This window comes from Vidua macroura, chromosome 5 (genome assembly GCF_024509145.1).
Source record: "Vidua macroura isolate BioBank_ID:100142 chromosome 5, ASM2450914v1, whole genome shotgun sequence".
Lineage (NCBI taxonomy): Eukaryota > Metazoa > Chordata > Aves > Passeriformes > Viduidae > Vidua > Vidua macroura.
The window spans coordinates 53,387,800-53,415,517 of NC_071575.1; the positions used below are offsets into that span (position 1 = coordinate 53,387,800).

Below are 27,718 nucleotides of genomic sequence, written 5' to 3' on the forward strand. Positions count from 1 at the left end.
TGCTTACACCGCTCACCCCAGCCCACCAGTGAGTAGCCTAGGGATGCATAAGGGCATGGGAGGAAACACAGGCAGGAAGCTGACCCCAATTTACCTAAAAGATATTCCCTACCATATGGAGTCATTCCTAGCATTTAGAGCTGAGTGAAGAAGAAGAAAATGAAGGATGTTTGGACTGATGACATTTACCTTCCCAAGTCACTGTTACACAGGATGGTGCCCTGCTTTCTTGGGTATGGCTGAACACCTGTCCACTCATAAGAAGTGGTGAATTCGTTCATTGTTTTGCTCTGCTTGTGTGCACAGCTTTTGCTTTGCATATTAAACTGTCTTTATCTCAACTCACAAGTCTTTTCACTTTTATTCCTCCAGTTCTCTCCCCCATCCTGCTGCAGGGTGGGGAAGTGAGCAAGGAGCTGTGTAGGGCTTAACTGCAGGTGGGGTTAAACTAAAACACTCTACATTCTCCTGATAGGAACACCAATGAGACAAAAAACAAGGCTACCACTATAATTTTGTTACTGTCACCCTGTTTTCATATTGTTTTCTATTATAGCTCTTATTTAATTTTGGCATTTAGATTACATTGTATACCAACACTATCAGTACCAAGACAGATGTCTTGTGCATTCACAATGATTACAGCTTTCTGATCTTTAGACAAGAAATAGAAGAATTATTATTCAAGTGATTATTTACATTTTTGTAAAATCTACAGGATTGTACCATCTCACTGTATACTTTGGACAAACCATCTGCCTTGTCAACTCCTGAGCGAAAAAATAAAGATCAAAACAAAAACATGGAGAATTTATACATCATACAAAAGAGTTAGTGGCATATCAACAGCCTTTAGTACACCAGTTAGGAGAAAAAAGAAAGGTTAGAAGAAAAAAGCTAAAGAGTAGGGAAAGAGGACAATGAGAAAAGGGAAAGAGCAAGAGGAAGGACAGGCAGTGAGACTAACAGGACAAGACAGCCCATGGGAATAAATACACAGTCTGTCAAATGAGAACAGTAGTTTTCACTGTTCAGTGCATCCAGAGCAGCCTCTTACCAGCACTGAAATGAACGGTCAGTGGGCTGAAATAGTGGGTTCCTCTATCACACAACAAGGACTTTTACCTACAGGCAAGACATGTTCCAGCACTTCCAGATATCAGATCTGCTCCAAAGATGTGCAGAAAACCTTTCTGTTAATGTACCTGTGATGTGAGTATAGAGAAAAGGAATATAAACACAGACAGGTCTTCATCTACTGTCAGCTTGGTCAGCTGCTGTTCCTGCTACTCTCAAGTACTCTCTAAACATCAGGATGATCACAGGCATGGTATATGCCAATGGAAGAGACAAAATATGTCCCTTGGGAAACAGACCTGTTTACTACTCATATTATGTAAGGCATCTTCTCCCATTGCAATGTAAAAGATGCCTTTATGTGATACAGACATTCTTGATACCCACAGCAACTCATTTCTCATTTCACTGCTGCAAGTTCTTTTCCATCTTTGGCAATGTTTTAGTACTATTAACACAGTGAAGCCAAAGTAACAAAAGTAACAAAATACCCAAATATTAAGAAAGACAGAAGCATTTTGTCCTTCTTTCTTTTCTCAGCTTTTAATAGATCTATCACTCTGCTTCCAGTTCACTGCCACATAAATTGTCATGTACCTAAAAGGTCAGAGTGCTCTTTTACCTTAGACCTTTAAAAACAAAAGCTTCCTTTTATTCTTTTGTTTTTATTAAAAAATCTCTCTCAACTTCAGAAATAACACTTTCTATCCTCTTTCAACAGGTAGCTTTTATTTTATACTTCTGATATATATTCAAATATATGCCGTTAGGCTACCTATTTAACAAGAAGTTTTGCTAAATTTTACTATAGAACCTCTCCCATTGTTTCAGGAATTGTTTTCCCATCCTAAGAGTACATGTTATCTTTTCCTCTTTAATCGTTGCTTTAGGTGTTGTGATTATTGAAACATGGCACATTCCACTCTTGAAGTATCTGCATTCTGGAAATACAAAAATTAGCTCTCTCAAGGCAAATTTCTACCACTTAAAAAGACTAAAACTTTCCAGAAGAGAGGCAGCCCTACATATGATTATGAAACATATAATAAATCACAATATTTCAGAAAATATTTAAAGGACCCTTTTTGAAGAGAAGATAGTCTTAAAACAGATTATCAGTTGGTTTTGCTTCAGGGAACTTAAAAGCATTGTCTGTGTTTAAATTTCATGTGTCACGTTAAAGATCTACAGCCAGGAGTAACAGAAGCCACTCCAAATGCTAAAACTTCCACTTGAACTAGACAGGTAACCTTATGCTTAGACAGCCTCAAATTTTTCTTGTTGAAATCGTTCAGAACTACCTTTTCATGTTTCTCAGTAATTCATATCTTTAGCATCCTGTAACATACTAAAAGTAAAACTGAAATAACAAATCCCTTAGGTTTCAGGCTATATTTTTCTGTCAGGCAGAATCTTTGTAGCATTTATTCATTGCTCATCTGCCCACTTTAATAGCCCTCTTGTTTAAAATACTCTTAGCAATAATAAAATATAAAATAAAATTATAAAATTAACATGTATCACAGGGCTTGTTTTCTCAAATATATTTTAAGACATCAAGCAAATAAAAAAAGGACTAATGTTAATGTTAATGACTTTAACAAATGACAGAAGTAATTTTAGGCTTCCACAAAGGCCACTGTATGAAGATTTTGTATTTAGTGAAGTCTTCAGTACATACTTAATCTCTTCACCTGAAGACATTTTAATCTGCATCTTCTAGCAATTTAGTTTTGGAGAGACTATCTTCAAAAGAACAGTTACCCTATCAACAGGTGACATACTGTAAGAACATATGTGTGGTCTGCTCTTCAGAGAATTTAAGGCATTTTCTTGCAAATATTAGGGCTTTCACCAGTATTTAAATTTTATCATTTTCAAGTTCCCATTTTTAGTAAATGTAAGAGTGCTTTGTTTTCATTTACAAACTTTTCTCAAAGATTATCTGTTCAGTATTATCAAAACTTCACCATATTTAAAGTACAGTTTGAAACCCTGGTATTTGCTTTGCAACCTGGGAAAACATGAAGTAGCTACAACAGACACAACTTATCTGTGATTAGTTGCAGTTTCTAAAAGCCTTATACAATCACAAATATCAAAACCACCACTATTTCTTACACACGGGGGGGTGCTGGTTTTCCTCTGAGTAAACAGTGAGAACATAAATAGTCTCAGTAGACCAAAGGGCTGGAAGCTTCATTTTGTTATAAGCCCATTGAAGAGATAGAGATGCAAAGGCAAGATGGTCAAGTGTCTTCTCACAGTCCTACTCAAAAGGTCCAGATGGATTGCCTCCAGAGTCTAAATATCAGCACACCAGCCAGGGGTTCTGTAATCCACAAGTTAAGGGGAAAAAAAAAGAAGGGGTCTCTGTGGTAAGGTCCCTATTTATTACCCTGATACAGGCCAATTATCATCAAAAGATCTAAGATTTTCTGAATTCAGAAAAAAAAATGTACAAAGTTACTTATTACCGTCATAACATTTCTGATTTATGCGAGCAATGGATGAATGGGACCTTCCAGTTATTCAAAAGAAGATAAAATATGAATATGCTCTACATACTGATTCCTCTGTTAAAAATATTCTTCAAATTCAGTAGTGGGGAGTTTGGCTCAGTGACCAACAAACTGAGCTGCAGCTCAGATAAGCCTTTGGGTTATTACTGTGCTCTATGACCATCCCAGTGGGCCTGACAGATGGGCACCTTGGCTGATTTCTGCAGTAGCAGATATGACCTCAGTTTTATACAGTCCAACAGTCTTTAATGTCTCTTAAAATTCACTCCCATGAAGACTTGTAGCTCTTTAACCATGACATCTTCTTCCATAGTCTTTTTTACAGTTCAGTTTAGCTGTCTCAACACAGATTTACTATATTGTCTCCATTTGTTCTTTATATCTTAATTGCATAATTAAAATGAAAGACTAGGATTTAAAATGTAGAAAATGTAACTTTTTTTCATCATAGTCCATAACCCAACCAGTTCTACTTCTTTACTGAATTGTTTCAGGGACTGCCATAACAGATTATAAAGCTGTAAATCTTCTGTATGTAGTATATTCAGAAAGCAATTTCAGTTTGAATTAAAAGATACCAACAGGTGCGCAATTCCTTTGACTGCCAGAAAGGACTGTCCAAATACATTCCAGTTTGTATTTTTCCAGATACTCAGCTCCACATTTTCTTTAGTTGTAGTTCATGTTCTACAGTCAGAGGAAAATTTGTTCCCAATGATATTGTGTGACAGCTGCTACACATGGCATCTCTGCATGCACTGTCTGCTGTAATAACTAACAACAAAATTTAATGCTACAGAGTGGTACACACTGAAGTGCATGTAGTTGTTCATTTTTTTTTTTTTTCAAATGACAGTACCATTAAAGAAAGTGAAATATTGGAATTTGCAACATTTCTGTTCTGTAACCTTGTACCTGCTATCAGGGAAGGGTCTTGAGTCCACTTTACATGGTGGTATGTAAAGATGCAGAGACTTCAAGAGCAGAAGCCTAATTAATGGCATGAATCTTTCAATTAATTATATAGTGGTAAATAAATTAATCTCTACAAATATACAGATAATGTTCCAATAATGTTATTTTAAAAATATAACTGTATTAATTAATGTTTTGTAATGTTGGACACACAATGCTAGTATCCCATAATTCTGCAAAACCCATTTCTTCTCCCACATCCACAAAAAAGATAGTACATTCAGCTACATTGCCTTGGTTCTCAAGGCATGAACTTCTCACAGAATTTCAGAGATGTCTCAGGAGGGAATTTGAAAGAACAGGTGTGCACATTAGAAGAAACCAGTTTAGGTTGGGTGAGACAAAAAAGATCATTGACTTCAGAGAATAACTGTGAGGTTTAGATTGAAAAAAGGCTAATAACAAACTTCTCACAAAAATAAATGTTACTTCTGCATTGCTGATGAGGCCTACACCTAATATTCATGCAATCATCAGGAACACATTCTTTTTTATTAGATGATTTTTGGGCAAAGGTTTGTACATCCCTATCATACTCTGAGTGCCCATGAAATGGCAGTAATTAATGATGAATCATTTATTCATTGAATTTTATCACTTCTTATGCTTGAATACTGACACAATTAGTGTACAGATCTTAGACTCATGTTTCAAAACTGGGGTATCCAATTATTTTTCATTAATATTTCTTGACAGGCAATAACTCTTGAAAATGAGTTATTCTTACTTAAAATATCAGAGCATCAGAGTTGCAACAGGCAGATGGAACAGATTATTTTCAACAAGCTTTGAAGGAAAATGTTTCCACTATGGCCCATTTCATTATGTCAGAGATCCTAAACTCCAGTGTCAAGTCATTCGTGCTGTCATCAAGAGGTCACAATCCCAAAGAAAGCAATAGGTGATTCTGCACATAATATTATGTGTCTCTGCAGGAAGGAAAACGAATGTCACATGCCTGCTCTTCTGCAGTTATCAAGTCAGGGGATATCATTATTAACATTTACCGTGCTGCCTTTAAGGGGCATTTATAGGATGTGCCTTTTAACTCAATGCCATGCTTGGATCCCATCATGACAGGCTGAGAAAGGCTTTTAGATATCAAATTTCTCCTCTCATTTCAGTAAGGCTCAGAAGGCCCTTTTGATTACACATTCCTTTCTAGAGAGTGACTATTGGAGGTGCTTGTATCTAGTTTGGAGCAGGAGAAGAGTGAGTTGTGTCTCTTGTTCTTTACACCACCAGAATAATTAGTCTGAAAAAAATCACCCAGATAGCTGAGCATCAAAAACTATTTTTAATTAAACTGAGCAGTACCTACTTTTTATACTGCATCTCCATTTTCTACTAGCTTTTGGAAAGCAGGATATACTCGCTGGTCTACAAAAACTGAGACAAACATATCCAAGTTGTCTGGCCAATTTCTTCAGTGCTGTCATGCCTTGGGATCCTAATGCAGTCAACAGCAAGAAGTACTTGCAAAGCCTATGCAAATATGTATACCAGACACTCTGTCTATGACCCAGATTCCAATTGTAACCCACAGAATACCATAATATTACTTCTGAATTGTTTATTCTCCCTCCATCTGTCACCTTACAGTGATCATCCGCCTGTTTCCTTCAAAACATCTATGCATTTTATTTAAAAGACCTTCTTCTAAAGCATCATTTCCATAATTGAACATGAGTGCCTAAGACACCACAATGTGCTAAAGTCACTGGGGCAGAATTATAATGGATGCAAATCCAAACCAGCTCTTCCTCTTCTCCTATGGTGTAAAGAATTAAAGATGTTCTTTTCTTTCTAGAAAAAAAGATTTTGCTATGGGACTAATTCAAGTATTTATTTCATCCATTTCCATATTTCAGCGTATTTTTTTTTTCTATGCAGCCAGATGACATATAATGCAATTAAGAGCTCTGGAAAAGGAGTAATACTATCACTTAAATGTTATGAAAAATCTCATAAAACGCTAACTTGAAAATATGATCAACATAAGTATTTCTTTAGTCACCTATAACAGACTAATTCTCTTGAGAAATCCTAACAAAGCTGGAAAATCTCTGCTTGCCTAGAAAAGAACAGCTTTGCTATATCTCTGTCATTCAGGGGACACTACACTCGAGTGCACAGGAACATGATGGAATTGGATGGGTCCTCAAGCCCATTCCCAGTGACAGCAAACTGTCTGGCAACAGATTCACTGAACATCACTTTGGGCCCTCATTCAATAACAACCAAAAGTTTAAGTCCTGTCTCCAAACACTTTCAAAAAACCAGGAAGCTGAAGAAATAACAGCCAAGCATTACAGCAATTCACACAATGCAACAGAATATAAAATGCTTACTTAGCAATCTTGCTTCTGGAATTAATACCTAAAACCCACTGTTAGGGCTTGAGAGCTTACAGGGAAATTTTTTTCAAAAAAAGGACAGTAGGAAATTTGCTTCCCAGGGCACCTTTGTGCTGAGGTTCAGGTCTGGAATTTTTTTACATCCAGAGCTAACTATTCTAGCTCTCTATTCACATAACTGGGAGATATATGCAAGGAGAGAGACACCCTTGAGGGAGAAGTTCTTTCTCCCTATACTGCATCACAGCAAGGAGCAAACACAACATAACGCACTGGTGGTCCACAGCTCAACACTCAACCTTGCTTTGGAGGAGCTGAGGCTACACGTATGAACTGCTACCACAGGAACACTGGACAGCACATCTTGGGCAAACATGAAGATGAGGGTAAAGTACTTTAGCCCCTCGATAAATATATGCATAAGAAGACAAGATCCATCCAGAGGAAAACTGTTAAACTCCCTGGTGCTGGAGAATTAAGAAAAAGTCAGAGAAGGGTGCTGTCAAAATCACTCAGATAAAAGAGTATTTTCTCTTCTAATCTGTGGTGCTAGAGGACAGAGATTACATTGAACCTGTTGCAACTCCATCTCAAGCACACCCACAATGAATGCATCTTGGGCATTTATAACTACAGTGGATGAACTGATGTGGAAGCTTGTGCTTAGCACATCACTGAGACCTTTTACCTGCCCTAGTCCCAATCAGCCAGTTACTCAGGCAGCTCTTGGGCTGCCTACATCTTTGTGAAAAATCCCCACAAATGTCATAACTGTGAGGGATTGAGTCAGATTTGCATATTAAGAACTAATTTCTGTTCACGGTTGAAGAAAACACTCTTAAACCAACTGAAAATAGTGCAGAGAGTTTAATTCCTTCACTATTTGTTTCCATCTGCTGTCTTTGACAATGGCCTTTTTATTTATATCCTGCAAAGGTTAGGCAGCACCTCGGCAAAAAACCACATTATAGCACTGACAATTTATTTAACTGTGGTGATATTAAATTGCTGTGTATGTAGGAGAGACACCATCACAGAAACACATTCCTCCTTTTTCGTTTTCTCAGGGTCTGTTTTTTACAGCCTAAAGCTACACGCTAACCACTCTACTCTTAGAGCAATGGCAGGTAAAGTATGTTGATTGAATCCCTTCACCACGTAACGTCCTGGGGAGATGCTCATTACATGCTTCCTCCAAAAAAGCAATAAGAAGCCTATGGCTTAGGTACAATTAAAATCTTGACATTTACCACACACAGTACTTACAGTTACTGTGATCTTTGCAGTATGCCACACTGAGTTCTGAATGTTACAAATACTATATGAAGGTAAATATTGCCATGCATAAAGTTGTAGGCACTGATGTTGTCTTATAAACAAGGTATAAATCATCAAAAATAAAGGCCTTTACTTGATGCCTTTATTTTTCTCTTGGGCAGGAGGAGGAGAGCAAGGAGGAAGATAATTTTGGAAAGAAACTTTTTTGCTCTCTTTATTTTCAATAATTACTAAGAGGGAAAAAAACAGTATTTATTGCAAGAACTCAAATTTCAGAGGTAAATAAGAGACCATTAATTTAAAACCCCAGACTGAGTTATGACCACATTATTGGCATGCTTTGCACATTCCAGATATTTTCTTCTCTGTTTGTTTCCCAAAGAAACAAAACCTATACAGTTAGGCCATGGTATCCTATGTGGAACAATGTACCCTTTTTCTGGCATATTGCAAGAGGTCTACCAGCTATTTTCACAGTTTTGCCAAATTTGACAGAGAGGTAGAGGTCCAAAAGCTTATTAGGTACATTCATCTTTTGTGAAAGCACAAGGCTGATTAAAGACAAGATTCAGTTAGGTGGTCTCCCTTGGGGAAAGGCTAATCTCAGTTTTTGGTAGACACCATAGCACCCACACAGGAGAGAGTCATATCAAATGCTCCAACAAAAGATAAAACTTTGATTAAAGTTCTCACCCAATTCAACTATAACATATTAAGCCAAAGTTAACAAGACTACATTATGCCCCTGCTCATTGAAACTCTTTGTTCTTTAATTTTAGAACCAGAGATGTTTGCAGCTTAGAAAATCCCAAAGCCTTTTGTATGCTCAGGCTCCTACAAAAAAAGGAATAAATTCAGGGAGCATGGATTGATCAAATGGCTATTTAATAAAATGGTCCAACTACACTTCATGGTCTAGGAAATGCTAGAATCAGTTTCTACATATACCTACATATATAAAACCTTAGAGGTTTATTTCTGGAAAAGGCCTTAGCAACAGACAGAGCCCTGAGATTTCTGAACCTTTTATTAGACCCCATTCAGGTTCTTTAAGGTTCTTATGTTTTGTGAATTCTAGATAATTACTTTAATCATAATTAAATTTCACTGACCACTTCTACAAGGAAAAAATCAGATATTTGCTATCACATCCCTTAAATGAAAGGGCATCCACATTTCATAATATTAAATAAGGGATTGCTCAAAACTCCCTGATTTCTTTCCTATAATACTTCTATTGTCACAGAATACACATGAGATGAAATACAATCCTGTTAAGGAGATGATAAAGTTAGGCACTGTCTGTCTGAAATTTTAAGTTTCTGGACCCAAATGGGGACTTCTCAGTCCACTTAAATTGACTCTCTAAAGAATTTAGGAAGTCAATAGAAAAATGCAGAGGAAGATGTCATTATCTTACTGCACCTCCCTCCTTCTGCAACAGACCACTGATCCCTTTTTGTTAACATGTATAAATCTAAAACCACTCAGTTTGAACCAAATGTCAGTTTTCCATATAAGTATGGGGTCTGTTCATAGCAAAACTGAAAGAGAAATGGGAAAAAAAAAGAGGTGAAAGAAATGAAGGCAAGCAGGTGTCCCAACACTAGGGACCTCGATTACTTTAACTGCAGAAATAAACAAGAGATGCAATTCCCCTTGTTTTAATCACAGAAGAGAAGCTCTTGGTCTCATACAACCCCTGTCACACTTTTTCATTCTCTTTTCCTGATGCTCTCAGAGACTTCTATCTTTAGTTAATTTTATTTGTTGTAAGTTTCTTTAAACTGCAATTGGATGATCTTCCACATTTTGGGTACCTCCTTTGCCGCAGGTAATCCTGGAAAACTCCTGTGTGATGAAACTGAGCTGCTAAATTACCAAAGGACTGAATACAGATGTGATACTTTGTTCATAGTGGAAATCCTTTTTAAACAGCAACTATTTTTAAGGCATGCCAAGAGAAAATAAATAAGTTTGTAGATTCATATTCTTGTATTTTATTTTCTGACAAATAAGGTTCTGAATTTACAGATATTGTTTTTCTGTTCATATATCTGAGGTTGTGGGTCTAAACCTGCACACGTGCTATTCTCAATCTTAGAGATTCCAAATTAAAAGGCACCACTTGACTTAATTTCCCCAAATAATTTTTAGGTTCTGCACCTTCGGTTAAGCACTTTATTAGACTGAACATAATGTAAACTCTGTTGTATAACAACAGAAATAACAAATGAGCAGAAAGAGTTATTTAGAAAGCAGAAAGTGATTCTCTAGCCAGCACAGAAGTCCTTGAATGCCTTTCAGAATTCCTCCTGAGAGGCACCTGATGTGTAGGTAGCCCAGAGGGGCTTGTCATAAGCTTTCAGTGCCTGTGGCAAGTGTACATATGGGAACTGATGCTCTTCCATCACTAACACATTTCCTGAACACATCCAAATATCCTCTTCCAAAAACCTGTCTCCTTGGAAATTGTTTATCACAGAAAGACAATGAAAGATAAGACAACCCCAGTTAAACTGACCTTAGTTAATGAAACTTAAAATTTCATGGACATTATTGTGAAAAATTGGCCATTACCATTGCTCTCTCTTTAAGAAGTCCTTCTGCATCTCAACTGAACATTTGCCATCACACGAAATCCTCCTCTCCCCAGCCAACCTAGAGTTTAGATTCTACCAAGGTCCACAGAGGAAGACAAGCATCCTCAAAGTTCCATGGCTTTAAAAGCCTCTGTACAGTCATCACTGCCAACTCATGTACCTCTGGTTAATTAAAATATCAAAGCAATTAAGGGATTTAAAATGAAATGCACATCAACTACATTAAAAAGTTTATAACTAAGCCTGTAAAAACCCATGCCACAAATACCATTCTGTAGGTTACTTTTTAATTATTCAACCAAATCCTTTGCACTTCACTGGAAGAAAAAAGAACAAAAAAACAACACATATTTTGCATACATTTTAACAACAGAAAGAATATCTTCAGGTTGGCTCTAACATTTTCACTTCTGTGAAAGGGGCATAATAGTTTACAAAGCTAATGATTCTGTAAAAAAACCAAAAAAATATCAACTAATCAAAATATTTTCATCAAAGATTATTAATATTTCTACCTCCTGAATAAGCTTTGAAAGGATTTAACCCATAAAGTACCATAATATAATAGAATTAATTATGAGGTTTGACAATTCTTATAAATTGAGCAGCATGATTATCTGCGCTTTGTTAAGCACATTACCATATTAAGTAAAATACTTACAATCACATAACTCAATTTACTAGCCCTAGCAAATGTTGTAATGCATCTCACAGCAAATCCAACATGCCAGCAGAATGTATGACAATGCACATGGCAGAGTACATGCAGACCTGCTGCCTTCATCTGGCTCCCATCTGAGCAGAGCTGCAAAAAGGGGCTCAGTTTGTCCTTTATTCCCCTTATCCATGTGAACTCTGCAAAGTCACCAGAGACCTGGGCAGGCTCTGATGAGTTATATAGGCTCCAATTCTACCATGAAAGCACGGTTTCATGGTACTCATACCAAACTTCAGCTTCAACTTTTATAAAATGATGGTTGCTTATTTCCTGGGATTACAAAATACCATTCTCTCTCATCCTTCTGGGGCCTAAGATATTCCAGGATTTGCATGCTGTATTAAAGGAAGAGGTCCATGCAGAAGATAAATAGACACCCACCCATCCACCCTCAAAATAAAGGAACATAGGTTAAAAGGAATATAGGAATCCCTACAAAAGATAAAGAACTTCCCTACAAGTTTAATGCAGATTTTTTTGTTCCCATTTTGAAAGAAAAACAGATTTTGACTTGGTATTCCTGCAAACAGGTGTGATTGATATTACCTGAGAGAGCATTAACATCCTCGGGATTAATTACATCATACAATTCTCATGGAACCCTTAGTGGCAGTTAAACATTTCCAGCATAAATGTTTGCAGGAATCATCAAGGTGTTGAGATATATCTGGTTTTCTTAACCCTCCATCCCTCCCCTAACATCTACATATTACACAGATGCATGCATTTCAATGGAGTCTGTCCTGAGTTTTGAAATCTACAACCCCCTTGTTCTTGTGTTTGCAAGGAAGTTGAAATTTTGTTCCTCTCTCTATGACAACCCAAACACAGCACTTGAGGAAGCATCCCAAGGAGAAGATGACTTATGAAGGCATGTGAAGGGCAATGTGCATTCCTGTATGCTGCTGTAGAGTATGCTCCAGAAGGACGTGGCAGGAAAATTTTGGGATGTGTACAGACACAGCAACACAGGGATTTATCTGCATGACACCTGTGCTACTCAAGGGTATTGTTTTGTAACTCATTCTCTTGATTAATTGTCTAGTTAAAATATCCTACTTTTATGAAGAATATTAAAGACAGGCTGGCATTTTTGTTAGAATGTCAGCATTTTAAACAATTAGTTCTCTTTCAGTTTCTTCTAGAAAGTGATGAAAAGTCTCTAATCATTACATATTTAATAAAGTAGAGGAATAAACAACTCTGTTTTCATTGTACAAAACTCTGTCCTTGAGAGGACCTAAGAAACTCTTTGTTTTCTGGCAAGACGAAAAAAATTATCTTTTTTCATAAGTTGTGAATTTTCATAATATGCATATATCTGTCATTCCAGTATAAAGTGGTGGTATCACAGCTTGTAATTTGCATAAAAATCATGCATTTATAACAGAAAAAAAAATCAATGCAGGAGTTTTTCTAAATATTAGTGAGGCATACACATATGCCTGTTTTTTCTGAAACAAATAAGAGCAATTCTTGAAATACTGTTTTTTGAACAGAATTCTCTGGAACTCTGTGGAAAGTTCATTAGGTAATAGAATTGAGGCAATGACTTCTATCTGAAGGGTTACCCAGTATGAACATCCAAGAGAGAGCTGTTACTGCTAAGCTACCCCACTGCATGTTTAATAGCAAACGTGCTTACTGTGACTCAGGGCACAATATTTGCCCCTGGCCTTCAACAACAGAAAGAAAATAAGTAAAATGAAGACAAGAATATCTCTTTGACATTTACAATCAGACATTCTTTGCATTTAATCTTGCAAGAATACTGTCAGCATTGTAACATTCAACTCAGTCAACCCTTCTACATCATTCTGCAGAGCAGCTCAAGAATCTTGTATTAGCATATCATATTAAAAATAGCAGCCAGTGATAATACAAACAGTAGAACAAGTAGGGAAAGTCATAAAAAAGTAAAATGAGAAGTGAAAATCCCACTGGTAAAACCCAGAATACATTGAAATTTACCAAAATATAAAGGAAGCAAGATAGTGGGCATCTCCTGCTATCATCTACCTACTATTGAGGTAGATCTATCGCAGTACAGCAAATAACAATGGGCATGCAGTCACATATCTATTACATAAACACAGAACGATGAATAGCTATTTTCTCAATTCCTTTCTCTTCAGAGGGAAAAAAGCCCAGCATTGTCTGCTTTAACAGTTCCTAGACATCCATAGGACTGCCCAGGAAACTAGACCATAGATCATGCACGTACACCATTTATCAACAACATTTAGCCTATGGAAGGAAGGAAAGATAGTTATTGGGTAATATTAATGTTTATGATTACTTTTTTCTGATAGATATTACCATTCAGACAAAATTGTTGAAAAATCTTGAAAACGAAGTTTCAGTTGCATTTCTTCATTTTTTCTTTTTAATCTCAGAAGGCATAATTGCAAACTCATCAGATGAAATATTAATTTTCTGTTTAATTTTATTTTTGATAGCTATAAAATGATACTGTAATCTGAATAAAAAAATGCTTCAGCTGTAATACAGAAGTTTGTGCAAAAATCATAATGCAATTTTCCTCTGCCTCAATTAATAAATTATCAGTTGTCAAGAATTCTGAAGAAAGAGAAATTCCAAGTTTATTTTAGGGCTAATCTAACATTTGAAAGACCATGGGCTATGTGACTGAGTCAGGGGCTTCATGTGCAGCTGGACAATAACAAAAATTCAACTTAGCAAAGTTACTAACCTTCACCCTCAAACTACCAGTACCACTGGCACAGTAGCAGATATGATCCTACATAGTTTAAAACACCTTGAAGAATAAATGCATTCAGGAGGAGCATACAGTTGTACAAGATATATTTATAACATGAATTCAAATCTCTCTGCATTCTGCCCTTAGTACTTAGATAGCATGCATCAGTACTTACTACCAAAACTGATATATCAGTTTTGCATAAAGAATTTTAACACTCATAATACAGTTTTTAGAAGACTTTTGGATGAACAGTTAAAAACTGGGGCGTGGGGAGAGGGACCAAAATCGATGAGTAGAAGGAATAGAAAGATACAGTCAAAACTCAGCACTGGAAAAGGTTAATAAATACGTGCTCTAGAAATGCCTACTAGAGTTTGATTTGTTTAACACAAATATCTTCAAAAAGAGAGGGAGTGTATTGAATTGAAAGATTGAAAATTTTGAAAACAGTATAAAATTATTTGAACTAAACAAGAGCAGAGAGAAGGGACAAAGTATTCACAAAGATAGATAAACAAGTATGTAATAGAAAAATATTGACTATTGACAAATAGTAGAGAGCAGGCTGGCAGAAATACCTGGAACTGTTCACACACATCATTGGGTTCTAAATCAGCTGTTGCCATTTGTTAATAAACTTTGAGTGTCAGAACAGATTGCTTTTGGAAATAATTTGCTTGATACCCAGCAGCCAACAGAAAAAGCTTACAATTTGTCAGGATGCATAAAGATTGGGGCTGAGAATAAAAATGAGATTACAATGACACTACATAAATCAACAGTAAAGCTTTACTTGGAGTGTTCAGTCGTGGCAACACAGCTTACCAGAGATATAAATGAAATAAAGGATCCAGGAAGTGACAACAGAAATCATTAAACTGAAATTACTTTATATCTTATAACCCAGAGTTAAGTAAGAAGGCACACTATGAAGGATGTGGTAGATAGGGACAGGTGAACGGAAAATCTCGGGATGTGACGGAAAGCTAGACCCTTCCCCCCTTCTTCCTGCTATAAGTGATCAATCACCCCTAAAGCATGCAGCCCCTCCTAACTCTGTAGTTTTCCACTCCTTACTAACCCTAGCCAGACCCACCATCCCCTTTTGACGTAGTGAAGCCCCCTTGACTATTTAACCCCACGAGATGAGATAATAAACGCCATTTGACCATCCACCACATTGGTGTCTGTGCATGTCTGTGGCCCGAGTGACCCGGGCGAGGCCAGGTCGCCGTGCTGTGTCTTGAAACCAGGTCGCCCACCTTCTCATCAGAAGGCAACAGAAGGAGATTAACTGGAGTCTCCTGTGTACCATTTCTAGCATCCAAACAGGAGAATAATTAACAAGTGAGGATAAAATGGTAAAATGGTAACAGAAAGAAATGGATATAAGTTTTCATGCTTCAGGAAATCTAAGTATCAACCACTAAATACCTGGGGTTACAAAACACTCCTTGGATAAGTATTTCTACCAGTGACTAAGTAAGATTTTTGTGTCTTTCTGTTCCATATATTGAGGCCACCACTGGAGACAAGATATTGACTTGCAGTGTCTGGTTCAGTCTGACAGTTCCAGTGCTTCATTGTTTTAGCTGCAGCCACAGATCACAAAAGAGCTGATACTAAGAGTATATTGCTAATATCAATCATGAGGCATTGCTCACACAATTTTTAAAACTTACAGTTCTCCACGTAGAAAGCAAAGCCTTCTAACAAAATGCTAAATATTTAAAACTAATAGAAACCATTTCAAGACAAAAAGACATACAGAGAGACAAAAGAAATTCTCTCGGAAAACTCAAGAGCCTCAACAATTTTTCAGGGGTTCCTTCTTAACATGAATGAGACTGATTCTAGACCACAGAAGACCCTGGGACTGGCTCAGCTGGTGAGAGCATGTTGCTAATAACACCAAGGTTGTGAAGGTTCAATCCCTGCACAGGCCATCATACACTATATTTCAACAATATTTCAAAAATATTTTTGTTGAACCTAATTTTTAATCTAATTTTTAATTTACTTTTTAATCTAATTAATCTGTTTGCTTAAAATTAGCATAATCACTTTTATAATTTTTTGTATCTATACATTTTAGAAAATGTAATTAGATATCATTACTAAGTTAAGAATTTTGAAATGGCTACAAACAAGTCATAGCACTAAAAGCACTGAGGGAATAAACTTCTGGACATCTTTATTACTCTCTGAATTTGTGTTCACAACCAACGCAAACATCTGGTGTTCACATGAAGCGAAAGGAAGAAAAAAGTCCTACTACAGAGACTTCTGTAGGACTTACAGTACTATAGATATTGAGCTTCCTATAGGACATTTAAAATATGTGCCTTAACTAATTGACTGAAGAAGAAACACCTCAAGAGTATTAATATCTCTCTGCCTACAATTACTGGATGGTCAGAGAGCATACACAGAAAGCTTACTGCTCTATCTCCCTAAAACTATAGAGAAAATAAACAATTATAGCTAAAGAATATCACATTGCTTAGCACCACTGAGAGAAATTAAGATAGTCCTTCATTTTAAATCTCTAGAAATTATACTGTTCTTTATCAGGTACTAATTGATACAAATATTGAAAACTGCTGGAGTAATTTTCAAGCTTTTGCAATATTAATACACCTACCATCTTATTTTGAAAATTTTCAACATTACTTTGAAGCCCTGTAGCCAATTATACAGTGTTATTATTAATTACAGCTTGCAGCTTGAAATACAGCACTATCAATAGAGTTTTATCTGCATAAATATGAAAATAAAACTTAAATTGAATTAAACTTTTTACCCTTAGCGAGGGTATGTTAGAATATTATTAGTTGTGAAAATTAATTTGTTATGCCTGAAAACAGACTTTAAAGCAGAAATATCTCTGGGGAAAAGGTTACATTTCATGTATTGTATTTCTTTCATCTTCATGTTGCAAGATTTTTTAATCTTCCATTAAACACTATCTTGGGGGTGTGGAAGAAGTCCATTTATCTTACTTAACAAAATACAAAAATCTTTAGCTTTATATCAAACGTATGCAGAGATTACTGCAGGAAATATGAGCTAATCTTAACAGCAACCCATCTTATTTCTAAATTATCAAAGTTTTAAGTGGAAAGGAAATGCCACGGCCCTTAAGTTTTATTTTCCTGCTCAAAACTCCCTCCCCACTTCCCAATACACTTCCACTTTCTCCACTGAAAATCTGAAGTCCAAAAATAGTGAAAGGTAATTGTGCCTCTCTGGAGTCATTCAAAACCCACCTGGACATATTCCTCTGTAACCTGCTTTAGGCGACCCTGCCTTGGAAGGGGGTTGGACTAGATAATCCTCAGAATCACTTCTAACCCTGACTATTCTGTGATTCTTCTGTGAAGAAGCAATCCAATAATTTGGATAAAAGCAGAGGTACAGTGTACAACTGTAAACACCCTGAAAGAACTGACAAGAGACAAACATGATTTAAGAACCGTGTCGAATAAATGTCACCGACAATTTCCTACCAGTGTTGAAGTCTGAAACAAACAAAGCTACTGTAGCATTCTTTCAGCATAAGCATTCATTAATATATAGCTTTCATTGTCACTGTAATGATACAATATTATGAAAGATCATAAAGTAATTGTAGTCCCTCCTCGGAAAAATACTGATACCTGCAATGTACCAGTATAAAAGGAGCAGGCAAAACTACGGAACCTTGTTCCTAAAAACAAGTATTCAAGGTCACACCCTGATATTAAGTGCACCATTCTCTTCTGGAACAAAGTTGCTATGAAGCTGTTATTTTAACCAGTCAAAGATTAAAAAATATTCTTTGATTAAATGCTCTTTGCTCTCTTCTTTACACCTCTGTCAAGATGTACAAAATAAACTTACAAGCAAAAAGGGGCAAGCAGTGCTGAAGTTTCTCACATGTTCTTAATGATCAGCTCCACTACCTACCTTTATCATTTTTACCTCCTCTTCTAAAAGTTTCATAAGTGTTTCACTGACAGTACCTATCAGCAGTTGACCAATAGTGGTGAATAAAATCTGTCATGTAGCATTTCATATATTATTTGTAGATTTGTCACGTTTTCCAGTACAAACATCACACAGAGCAAGCATTCTGAACTCAAAGAGATTTGTCTGAATTAAGTGCTTTTGTATTTTGGGGGAAAAATTAAAAAAACAAAGGAAAAGCATCCCATGATTTTCTCTCTAATGGTATATTCATTTGGTTTCTAATAACCAGTGAAATGAACCATTAAAGGAAAGTTGGATCCAAAACTTTCCAACATTTATTTGGTCAATGATAATGAACAGAAAGTAAATAGAAGACTAATATTTAGCACAACAGTTTAATGAAGACTTGGTAAAATGCACTTCCCTTTTTTTCCCCATTTTAGTTTGTATCAGTGAGTCAAGCTTCAGTTTAATGTTTAAACTCTTAAGTAATTAGTAGGAATTCATTCCTTTGGTCAATGTACCAAAATGATTTGATCATGATGTCAAAATCATTACAGAGGTATCATTAACGTTTTAATGGGAGTAGAAAATTCTATAAATTTAATCATTGTCTTCAAACAATGCATGGAAGAATGAGCTGGAATAATCTCCTTCCAATCGTTGTCATGTAAAATATTTAATTTCCAGTTCTGCTTTGTCCCAGACAGGATCTTTGTCATTAAAATGAGAGCAGATTTTGATATGTAATATATTTGGTGACATGTCAGGGTGGCACCACTTTGACCTTTTCAGTATTCCACATTTCATTTGGGAGCCTGTTTCTTCCTTTTTCTTCTATTACTGATCAAGAAACAGAAGTTGAACAGAGGGCAAATCAAACTGAAAATTAGAGACAAAGGGTCAACATTATCCTAAATAAGTATGTTAAATTAATCTGTTTATTAAAATTAGGTAAAACCCTAGCCCTTTTCCAACTCTCCTTTAAAAAACAATACAAATAATAAACCAAAGGAACAAACTTTCCTATTTATATTATCAAATCTGCTACCTCACACATCTTCTTATACACAAAATTTTTTTCAGAAACTAATATATCAATATTTTTCACACCCTTTTCTCAATTGTTTGCTTTTCATTTGCTGATCTTTGCATTCATTTTGCTTCCAGTTGTTGGCTACTTATCTTAAGCAGGACATAAAGTACTCAGCAAGGAGCTGAGCTGTCCTGTACATTTGTATGCCAGCTGCACAGGAAACACAGTGTCCCAATTAGGTTCTCTTAACACACCATTTATTAACACAGACCTGGCAACTTTTGTTCTTGTGTGTGGTCTTATACTATGTGATGGTTTTTGTAAACCTACATAGACTCTATAGTCTCAGATCTCATACTTAGATGCTATTCAGTTTCCATTTGAAAAGCATTTCCAGCCCTATGGCTCAGATGAAAAGTCTGAAGATAGTGGATAATAGGATCAGGCTGGAAGGGACATTAAGAAATCATCCATTCCACCCAGCCCCAAGCAAGAGCTAAGTACACTTATATAATCACTGGGCAGGTGTTTGCCTAATGGATTCTCACGGATCCTTATCAATGGAGGTTCCAAAATGTCCCCAGGTAAGCTGATATAATACTTAATGTCTTAAATATTACAAGGTGCTTTCTCCAAAGACAGAATCATGCTAGAGATTCATTCCATTATTTCTGTTTACTATACTGTATTTGGATGAACAAGTGGTCCCCTACCTTTCTGCAAAAGCCTATTTGAAAACATTTTCTATCGCCTCTTCTTAGTCAACTCTTCTTCAGCTGAACTAAGCCCCCCTACTCACCTGTTCCTCACAGACCACATTTTTGAGATTTGTCCTTGTTCTTGCTTGCCTGAGGAGTTTCACCTTTTCTGAAGTGAGGGACAAAACCTGTACTGAGTCAAAATGACTTTCCACAATTGACAGACAAATTGGAGAATTATTCGAATTATTTTACAGATGGTATATCCACCTGCATGTTCCATTAAAAAAATGAGGAATATAGGTTAGAATTTACTAGCATCCCTGCATCATTTTTTAAAATAGTATTTTCTGACCAGTCTGTCTGAATTCCTCATTGTACAGATCCTTCTTGCAGAAGCTAAATGCCTTGTTGGTGTCTTAAATTTGTCCTTTTCCAGATAGTGTTTTCAGATTTTGGCTCTAAGGATTTCTTCTAGATACTCTCCTAGTCCTAGTCTTAGTCTTTCTGACCTTAGAGTAACCTCCAGATTTTACAGTAATCTTCATTCCAAATCCATCTGGGTTAAACATTAAAATATTGGCTTGTACCTGATCCAGCTTAAACAACTGCCAAATTACACACAACACATTCTTTCATTTAAACAGAAATCATTGCTAATCACTCTCTGAGAAAACTTTGCTAAATAGGTCTGCACCCAGCCTATTTACACCTAGATCACAATTGCCAAATTGGCTCAGGAGAATACTATATGTGACAATTGCAGTAACATTACAAAATTTGAGAGATGTGACACATCAAGTGCTTTTTCTCCAGCTATAAGCTGTTATCCTGTCAAAGAAAATTATTAGATGGATTTGATACTATTTTTCTTGACAATTCTGCACTGGTTATCAGTCATGTCCCTGTGGTTACATATGATTTACCTGATTGTTTACCTGAGTATTTTTCTAGGTTATAAAAATTACTTGGCTGTCCTGCCTCCCTCTGCTTTCCTTCTTCAGAACCATTAGAGTCCCTGATACCCACAATAGTTGGTAAGTTGCTGGGGGCACAGAGGTTGCCAAAAATCAAGCGTTCTAACAGAAAACATAAATCACAAGGGAAAAAAAAATATCAAATGACTAATCATGACTTACAATGCTTTTTGGTGTTACACAGATCTTATAATGTTTGGGACATCTATTGATGATTTTAACAGCTTTGGATTCACAATCCTGTTAATAATATTTATTTAATTTATCTTGTTCATGTTAATTATTTATCAAATTACAATGGTCTTTTTTTATTCCAGAATCAATGGAGATCCAACTGACACAAACTCAAGCAATCGTGATTATAAGGTAATTAAAGTTTTTGCTGGCACCCATCTGAAGTTGTCTCATAGTCCTGGAAAGGGGAAACAGTAAAAAGTCCTGTATTTTATTTGTTTACTTTCAGAACTCAGAATTAGCTGTGTTGCAGATGGTTTCAAGAAAAAATTCTTTTTCAGCCAAGGAAGTCAGTGAGTGTCTTGGGAAGCCAATCTATTTGACGTAGATGAACCATTTCTTTTAGACATGAACTGTGAAAGAAATATCCATGCCTTTGCTAACCCCAGAACAAAGCAATGTACAGTAGAGAGCTTTGGCTCTCCCATGAAGACACCTAGCTGACAGCAATGATTAGAAGGTAGAAAAAGAACATTTATCAGTTAAACGAGCAAGCATATTGCATACACTGGTTCCCTAGTGTCAAGAATGGCTTTAGTTTCATCCTACAACCAGGTTCTTGCAAGTAATCACTTACCTTTATGGTTCAAGCATAAGTGCCTCAAACACATATGTGCCTTCCTGTATGATAGAGATGCTCTCTATATTCACATGCCATTAGTGAAAGTGGGAGATATTATATTTTCTCATCCAAGCTGATTCAAAAGAACTGAAGTTTATATGCACATGGCCTGTAAGGCAAATCTAGTAGATTAACCCAGGCTTTCTGAGGAAGGACAGGAAAATTGTTTGTTATTTAACCCTGTACTTGGTGAAAGACCAATTCCACCCTCTTTCAAACCACCCGCTACTCATCATCTCATTCCTTGGTATCTAAAACCTACTGCTCCTGAGAAAAAAAACCACATTTTTCAGGCCAGAAAAGAAAGTGTGAAAAAAAAAATTTAAAGTATTTCAATATGCTTCTCATAGTGCCTGTATTTGTACAGGACATTTTATTATGAAGGAAAAATGGCAAGGTTACGTTTTTTACTTCAGAATGGAGGGGTTTTGTTGTTTTTAAAATTCATCAAAATAAACCCCTCTAGGTTTATCTGTGCTGGAACATGGAAAAAGCTCTCAGTGGACCATAATTTTCCTAAACTGAATCAAAAATTGTATTTCCTCAAATCTGGCTGTAGTTCAGCATCTGGTTACTTTTTGCCCCTAAGTCATCAAGGAACTTCCTTTTTCCAAAAAGAATAAAGAGATATTTATTTTTTGCCTCTCTTCTTAAATTGCTGCCAGAATTGCCACCTTGGCAGAAATGCAAGAAGCAAAATCATCCATTTGAGTCCAGGTAACACAACCACAGGTCTCTGATCACACTGCATACACCTAATAAGAACTCAGCGACGCTCTGCAACTCGGCAGCAATAAATACCAAACCCGATAAGCACACACTCACCAATTTCTCTGGAGATCTGCGTGAATGCCTCCACACCACTCTCTCCATAGTTGCCTTCAGAAGCCAGTGTTGAGACATAGTTCCACCCAAGGGCTGTCACGATGTCAACCATGGCCTGTGCTTGGTAGGAGTCTGGTGGGACCACTCGAGAGAAGAAGTCATACCTGGTGTTATCACTCAGCTCAGGAGCTGTAGATGCATAGCTGATTTGAGGTATCTGCAAACAGAATGACAAGTCATGCAAGCCAATCTAATAACATGTTACAGTACATACTTGTACCTTTGAAAGGCTTGTAATAGATTATACACAGGCATTGTGCAGAACCAAATATCTTGCTTTAATTAAATCAGCTGATCAGAAAGCGTCTCGGATTTTGTGCAATGTCAGTCAAGCTTTATAGTGTAACACTATCACCAAGAAATAATGCATTCAGCTGTGCTCCAGATGTCATGGCTTTCGACATGTAAACACAACTTATTTTTTTATTCTGGCCCTAATAGAAAAAAGTGAAGTAAAAAAAATAGGGGGAAAAGAAAAAGGAAGAATTTGTACTATTACTACAGAAAATGAAAATGTCAGTTATGATGACTGTGATTCTTGAAATTTGACAAGTAAAATGTGGATTTTTTCCATTTCTTTGTTTTATTTATGTACATGAAAATGTGTGTTCGCATTTTATAGCTATTTTTCAAGCTTTCTCTGCCACAGGTTTTTCATTTTCCAGTTTTAATACTTCATTGTGCATGATATAAGAATATGAAGGCTATGTATTAAATAGCAAAAGCTATCTGAATAAAAAAAAAATACACACCTAAAAAAATTACCTGTATATGATAGCCATATACAGAAGGAGAAAACTTACAAGGATGGTAAATTTTGTAGAAAACATCTCAACATTCTTAGTAGAAACAAACCTAAATAACTGGAACACATTTTAAAATACATTAATTTTCTCTTAGGAATAAAACTAAGGGTCGTTTTCTGTTAACTCTTGTCTAATAGAGAGGGTTCAGCAATGTCCAGAAGAGATATTGTAAGCAATACTCATTTATTTTAAAGAATATTTTTGGTGCAAGAAAATGTAACATTTATGCTAACTTAAAGGGAGAATTATTTTCTTGTTTTAAATGATAAAACTGATTAAACAGTCATTAGCTTGAAATAAAAGATACTTCAAATATTGCATTGCATTGTGACCTATATTAATAAGAGGTACCTAATTCATGTCACAAAACATATATCAGTCTTCAAGAAAGCAATCTGAATGGCGTTCCTAAATTGATTCTGTTGAGAGACAAATTGAGCAGTGCCAGGCAACAGGTGTTCTGGTAAATACTCTCTGTCACATTAGATGTCAGAGTAGAAGGTTTCAGTGCAACTATTATGTCCTGTTCAGTGCTTCCTCATCAGTACAAACTGAGAAATGGATTTGGGGCAAATGTAAGGAATTCAGAGGCTGGTCCTTAAGCAAATTTGCATAGATAGTGCAGATATATTTGCACAGCCTGAATAAACAGTTAATTTTCTAAGGCTTGGCACAATCATTTCTCAGCCAGAAACTAAAAAAATAAACTCTTATGTATCTTGGCTGTAGTCTTCTTTAACAAATTTTCTACACATGGAAATGCCTCAGAATAAAAATCTGAAATGTTGTTATAATAACAACTGAAGAGAACAGAAAAGAAAAAGAGAGGGAGGATCACAGAAAAAGTTAGAGCTTATATTTCATGGAAATCAATATTACTAACAAAGAAAAAATATAACAAGTAAAACTAAAGGATAAATTGTTCTTACAAAACTTGCCTTGTATAAATTCCCTTTCTTTCAGAAAGTGTTTGAAACATCTTTGCCTCTTTACAGACAAAATATTTTTGGCCTGTAATAAAACAATTATGCATATTTCAAACACATATCATTGCCTTTCTAAGCTTGTTCTATTACTCTCTAAACAGTCCTTTTTTTATATAGCTGTAAAAACAATAAAGACTACCTTTGTGATTTTACTAATTTTACTCTTTGATATTCCATTTCTCAAATATTATGTCATTGTTCCTTTGCTGAAAGTTATTTCATCAATAATATCTACACAATCAACATCAGTAAGAAATATTTTAGACTGATACTTTGGCAGTGAAAAATCTTTAAGCCTAGACCAGAGACTTATAGCCATTAACTCTCTCAGTTCATTCTTCTTCAGGCATGAGATGAACAAAAAACCCTAGATGTGTGTTTGAAGGAGAATTGTTGGTTCAACTGCAGCAATGAGATGTTTCAGGTCAATAGAGATAGTTTATGTACTACAAATATCACTTTTTTGGAGCCTGGAAAATGCAAAGAGATGTTCCTTTCCTACTTTTAATCTCTTTGCAGTTCAACTTCTTCCCTAGAGTTATTTCTAATAACAGTGGAAGAAAACAGAAGGCAAATACAGCACAATCACAATACTCTGAAATCACTGGGTGCACTAGTAAGCTTAAATCACCACTGTTTTATAACATCTGCCAGACTTTCACTAGCAGGAAAGAACAATATGCCATGTGAAAGTAGGGAGAAAGACAGTCTCTAAATAGCAAACCAACCTTAAGTTTGGAGAAAAAAATCAGTTCTTGCAATGTACTATATAATTATTTTCCTAATTTCTTTTTGCATATGCTCCTCATGGTTATAAACACCACCATCAAGAATTTTCTCCTCAGAATTGCAGAGCTCCCACCCAGAAATGCTTCATGGACTTCTTTTTTTGAAAGCAGTTTATGCAAAAGTAAATAGTAACTTCCTTCCTTGCCTGGTTTTAAATGCACAATTTTATATGGGGGAGCTCTGGAAAATAGCTTTAAAATTGGAGAATTTGGTTTATGTTCCAATTACATAGGAAGTAAAAAGACTCAACATGAGACTCAAAGAAATTTTCTGGCATGAGGTCAAACTCTTTGGATTTAGTGGTTCAATAATCCATGAATGAAAAATATATACATTAAAATGTAACAACTCTACTTATGGACTGTATGTTTAATAAAGCATTTTACATTTCCTCAAGTACATTTTACAAGATGGAGCATAGTGCTGCCTAAGCAAGGGAACTGTTATGCTCTATGAAATCAGTAATGTGTGTTTTTAAAACTCCCTAAATACAGACTGTATTCCTACTTTAAGTTCCACTGGTCTCTTGAGACATAAATTTGTATTTTGAAAGAAACCTGTAAAGAAGGAGATTTCTCAATCTAATTTTTCAAAATTAAATACAATACCTGTAACATTTACATTGTATTTAAGTGGCATGTATTAGTGTTAATGGTATATTTCCTTCTCTTTTGGGGAAAAAATTGATTATATAACCACATTTGAATTGGTTTTTGCACAACATCTGTCACATTCACTGACAGTTGCTGAAAGCATTCATGTTTGACTGTTCATTGATATGATTTTTCTATTCTTTCCTGCCCTATGGTTTGGCCACTGTCTCCCATGAACGTATAATATGCTGATCAGGTCAGCTTTTAGTGGGTGACAGAATGGAAATCTTTGAAATTATTATATAGATTAATTTATAGAAGCCCTATTTTTATTATTTTTAAACCTTAAGCTATCTATTAAATGTTGAAAACAAAAGAAATCCTAGTGTGGTATTTTAAAACAATATCCAGTTTTAGTTTAGTACTGGTCTTAACCCTGATACTTACTGAACTACTGCTAAAACTACTCGTGATCTCTCAGTTCTTTAATCTAAGTCTGTGGTGGCTTAATTTCATTCTCTTGTTCAGTCACTGGCATCACAGAACTATTCAGCATGCTTAAAAAATAAAACAGTTTGGAGAAAAACAAAAACTAAACCCAAACACACACACAAAATTACTGATAACTAAGCAGAACAGCTAATCCTTGAAGATCCATTCAAGCCAAAATCAGCAGTCCAGAAGAGTCTGTTTTTCATCAATCTATCTGTATATATCTCCTAGCTGATTTCTCTAAAGACCGCCCCTTCCCAGAGGATTAGAGCAGATGGAGCAGGTGCTTTCAGAACTGACCATCCACAAACATGACTGTGACAGCTCTTAAAGGAAGAATGACATCAGTACAAGACCAGCACCAAACATTACTACAAAACAGACTTATACTCCCTCATGGAGAAACTGTGGACAACTTCAGAGTGTCAAAGGCAGCTAATGTAACTTTCCATTTATTACAGCCAAGTGGTAAATCACTTTCAGCTCCTTACACACTGAAACCAAAAACCACCTACTATACTCCTGAATCCAGGACTATTCATAGAGGAACATTCCTATGGATCTGTCTGTGCTGGGGTCCAAACCCTAAAACACAGAAGAGCTGCACTGAGGATGACAGAGGAAACAACATGACCTAGTTGTGTCCTTCCAGAAGAGTGTCTTCACCAAAGCAGGCAGATTTAGCATGCTTTCTCTTGAATTACATGCTCTCCAAGTTTACAGCAATAGTTCACTACAACCCTTTTAGTGAGCTTTCAAATCCATTTGCATGCTACATTTGACAATGTAAAGCATCAGCTGGCCATTTCATATGCCATCTTCCTTTACACAGTCTTCCAGCTGAAAGCATGATTTGGGAACAAAATAGCAGAAAGTGAAATGAGCAAAGCTCATAAGGCAAAAGACTTGAGAAAGGAATCACTATCAATTTTAAAAATTAGACATTATGAGTTACACTCACAGTAGTAACTATGTTGTACAGTCACCAAGAGTAATGGGCTTAAATCACTCACATCTTCAGTTTCACTACCCACTCAGCCCTATCATACTAATTTTAACATATCAACTAGCATTTTACTTCTCTTTTCCATTCTCTCAACACTGAGCCATTTTTTAAGGAATATTAGCAATAGCACATTAAAAATAGTAATAATTGCAACAAAAAAAAGTCAAGTCAATAAACTCTAAGTTAATGACTACTCAGTATCAGCTGGCATTTTACCACCAACTAATACAGCTAGCAAAGGAGTTAAAGTACTCGGAATAAAATTTGTGGAAACATGTTTTCAACTTGATGATTTTTTGAATTTTAAATGTCTATCATTAATCATTAATGGCCCTGTCTCGTCAAGATTTTTATTCCCTCTTCTGTACAGCAAGAAAGAGTTCTTTGT

General features: G+C 35.9%; 1 protein-coding gene across 2 annotated transcripts in view; it reads right to left on the reverse strand.

Moving 5' to 3' along the window:
* The window catches only part of GRM8 (glutamate metabotropic receptor 8), a 301,344-nt gene that overhangs the window by 221,861 nt on the left and 51,765 nt on the right, over positions 1-27,718 (reverse strand). For both annotated transcript variants that reach the window (XM_053977511.1, XM_053977512.1), the window contains exon 2: positions 22,599-22,815. In XM_053977511.1, coding sequence (XP_053833486.1) covers positions 22,599-22,815 — 217 coding nt within the window. The remainder of the gene's footprint in view (positions 1-22,598; positions 22,816-27,718) is intronic.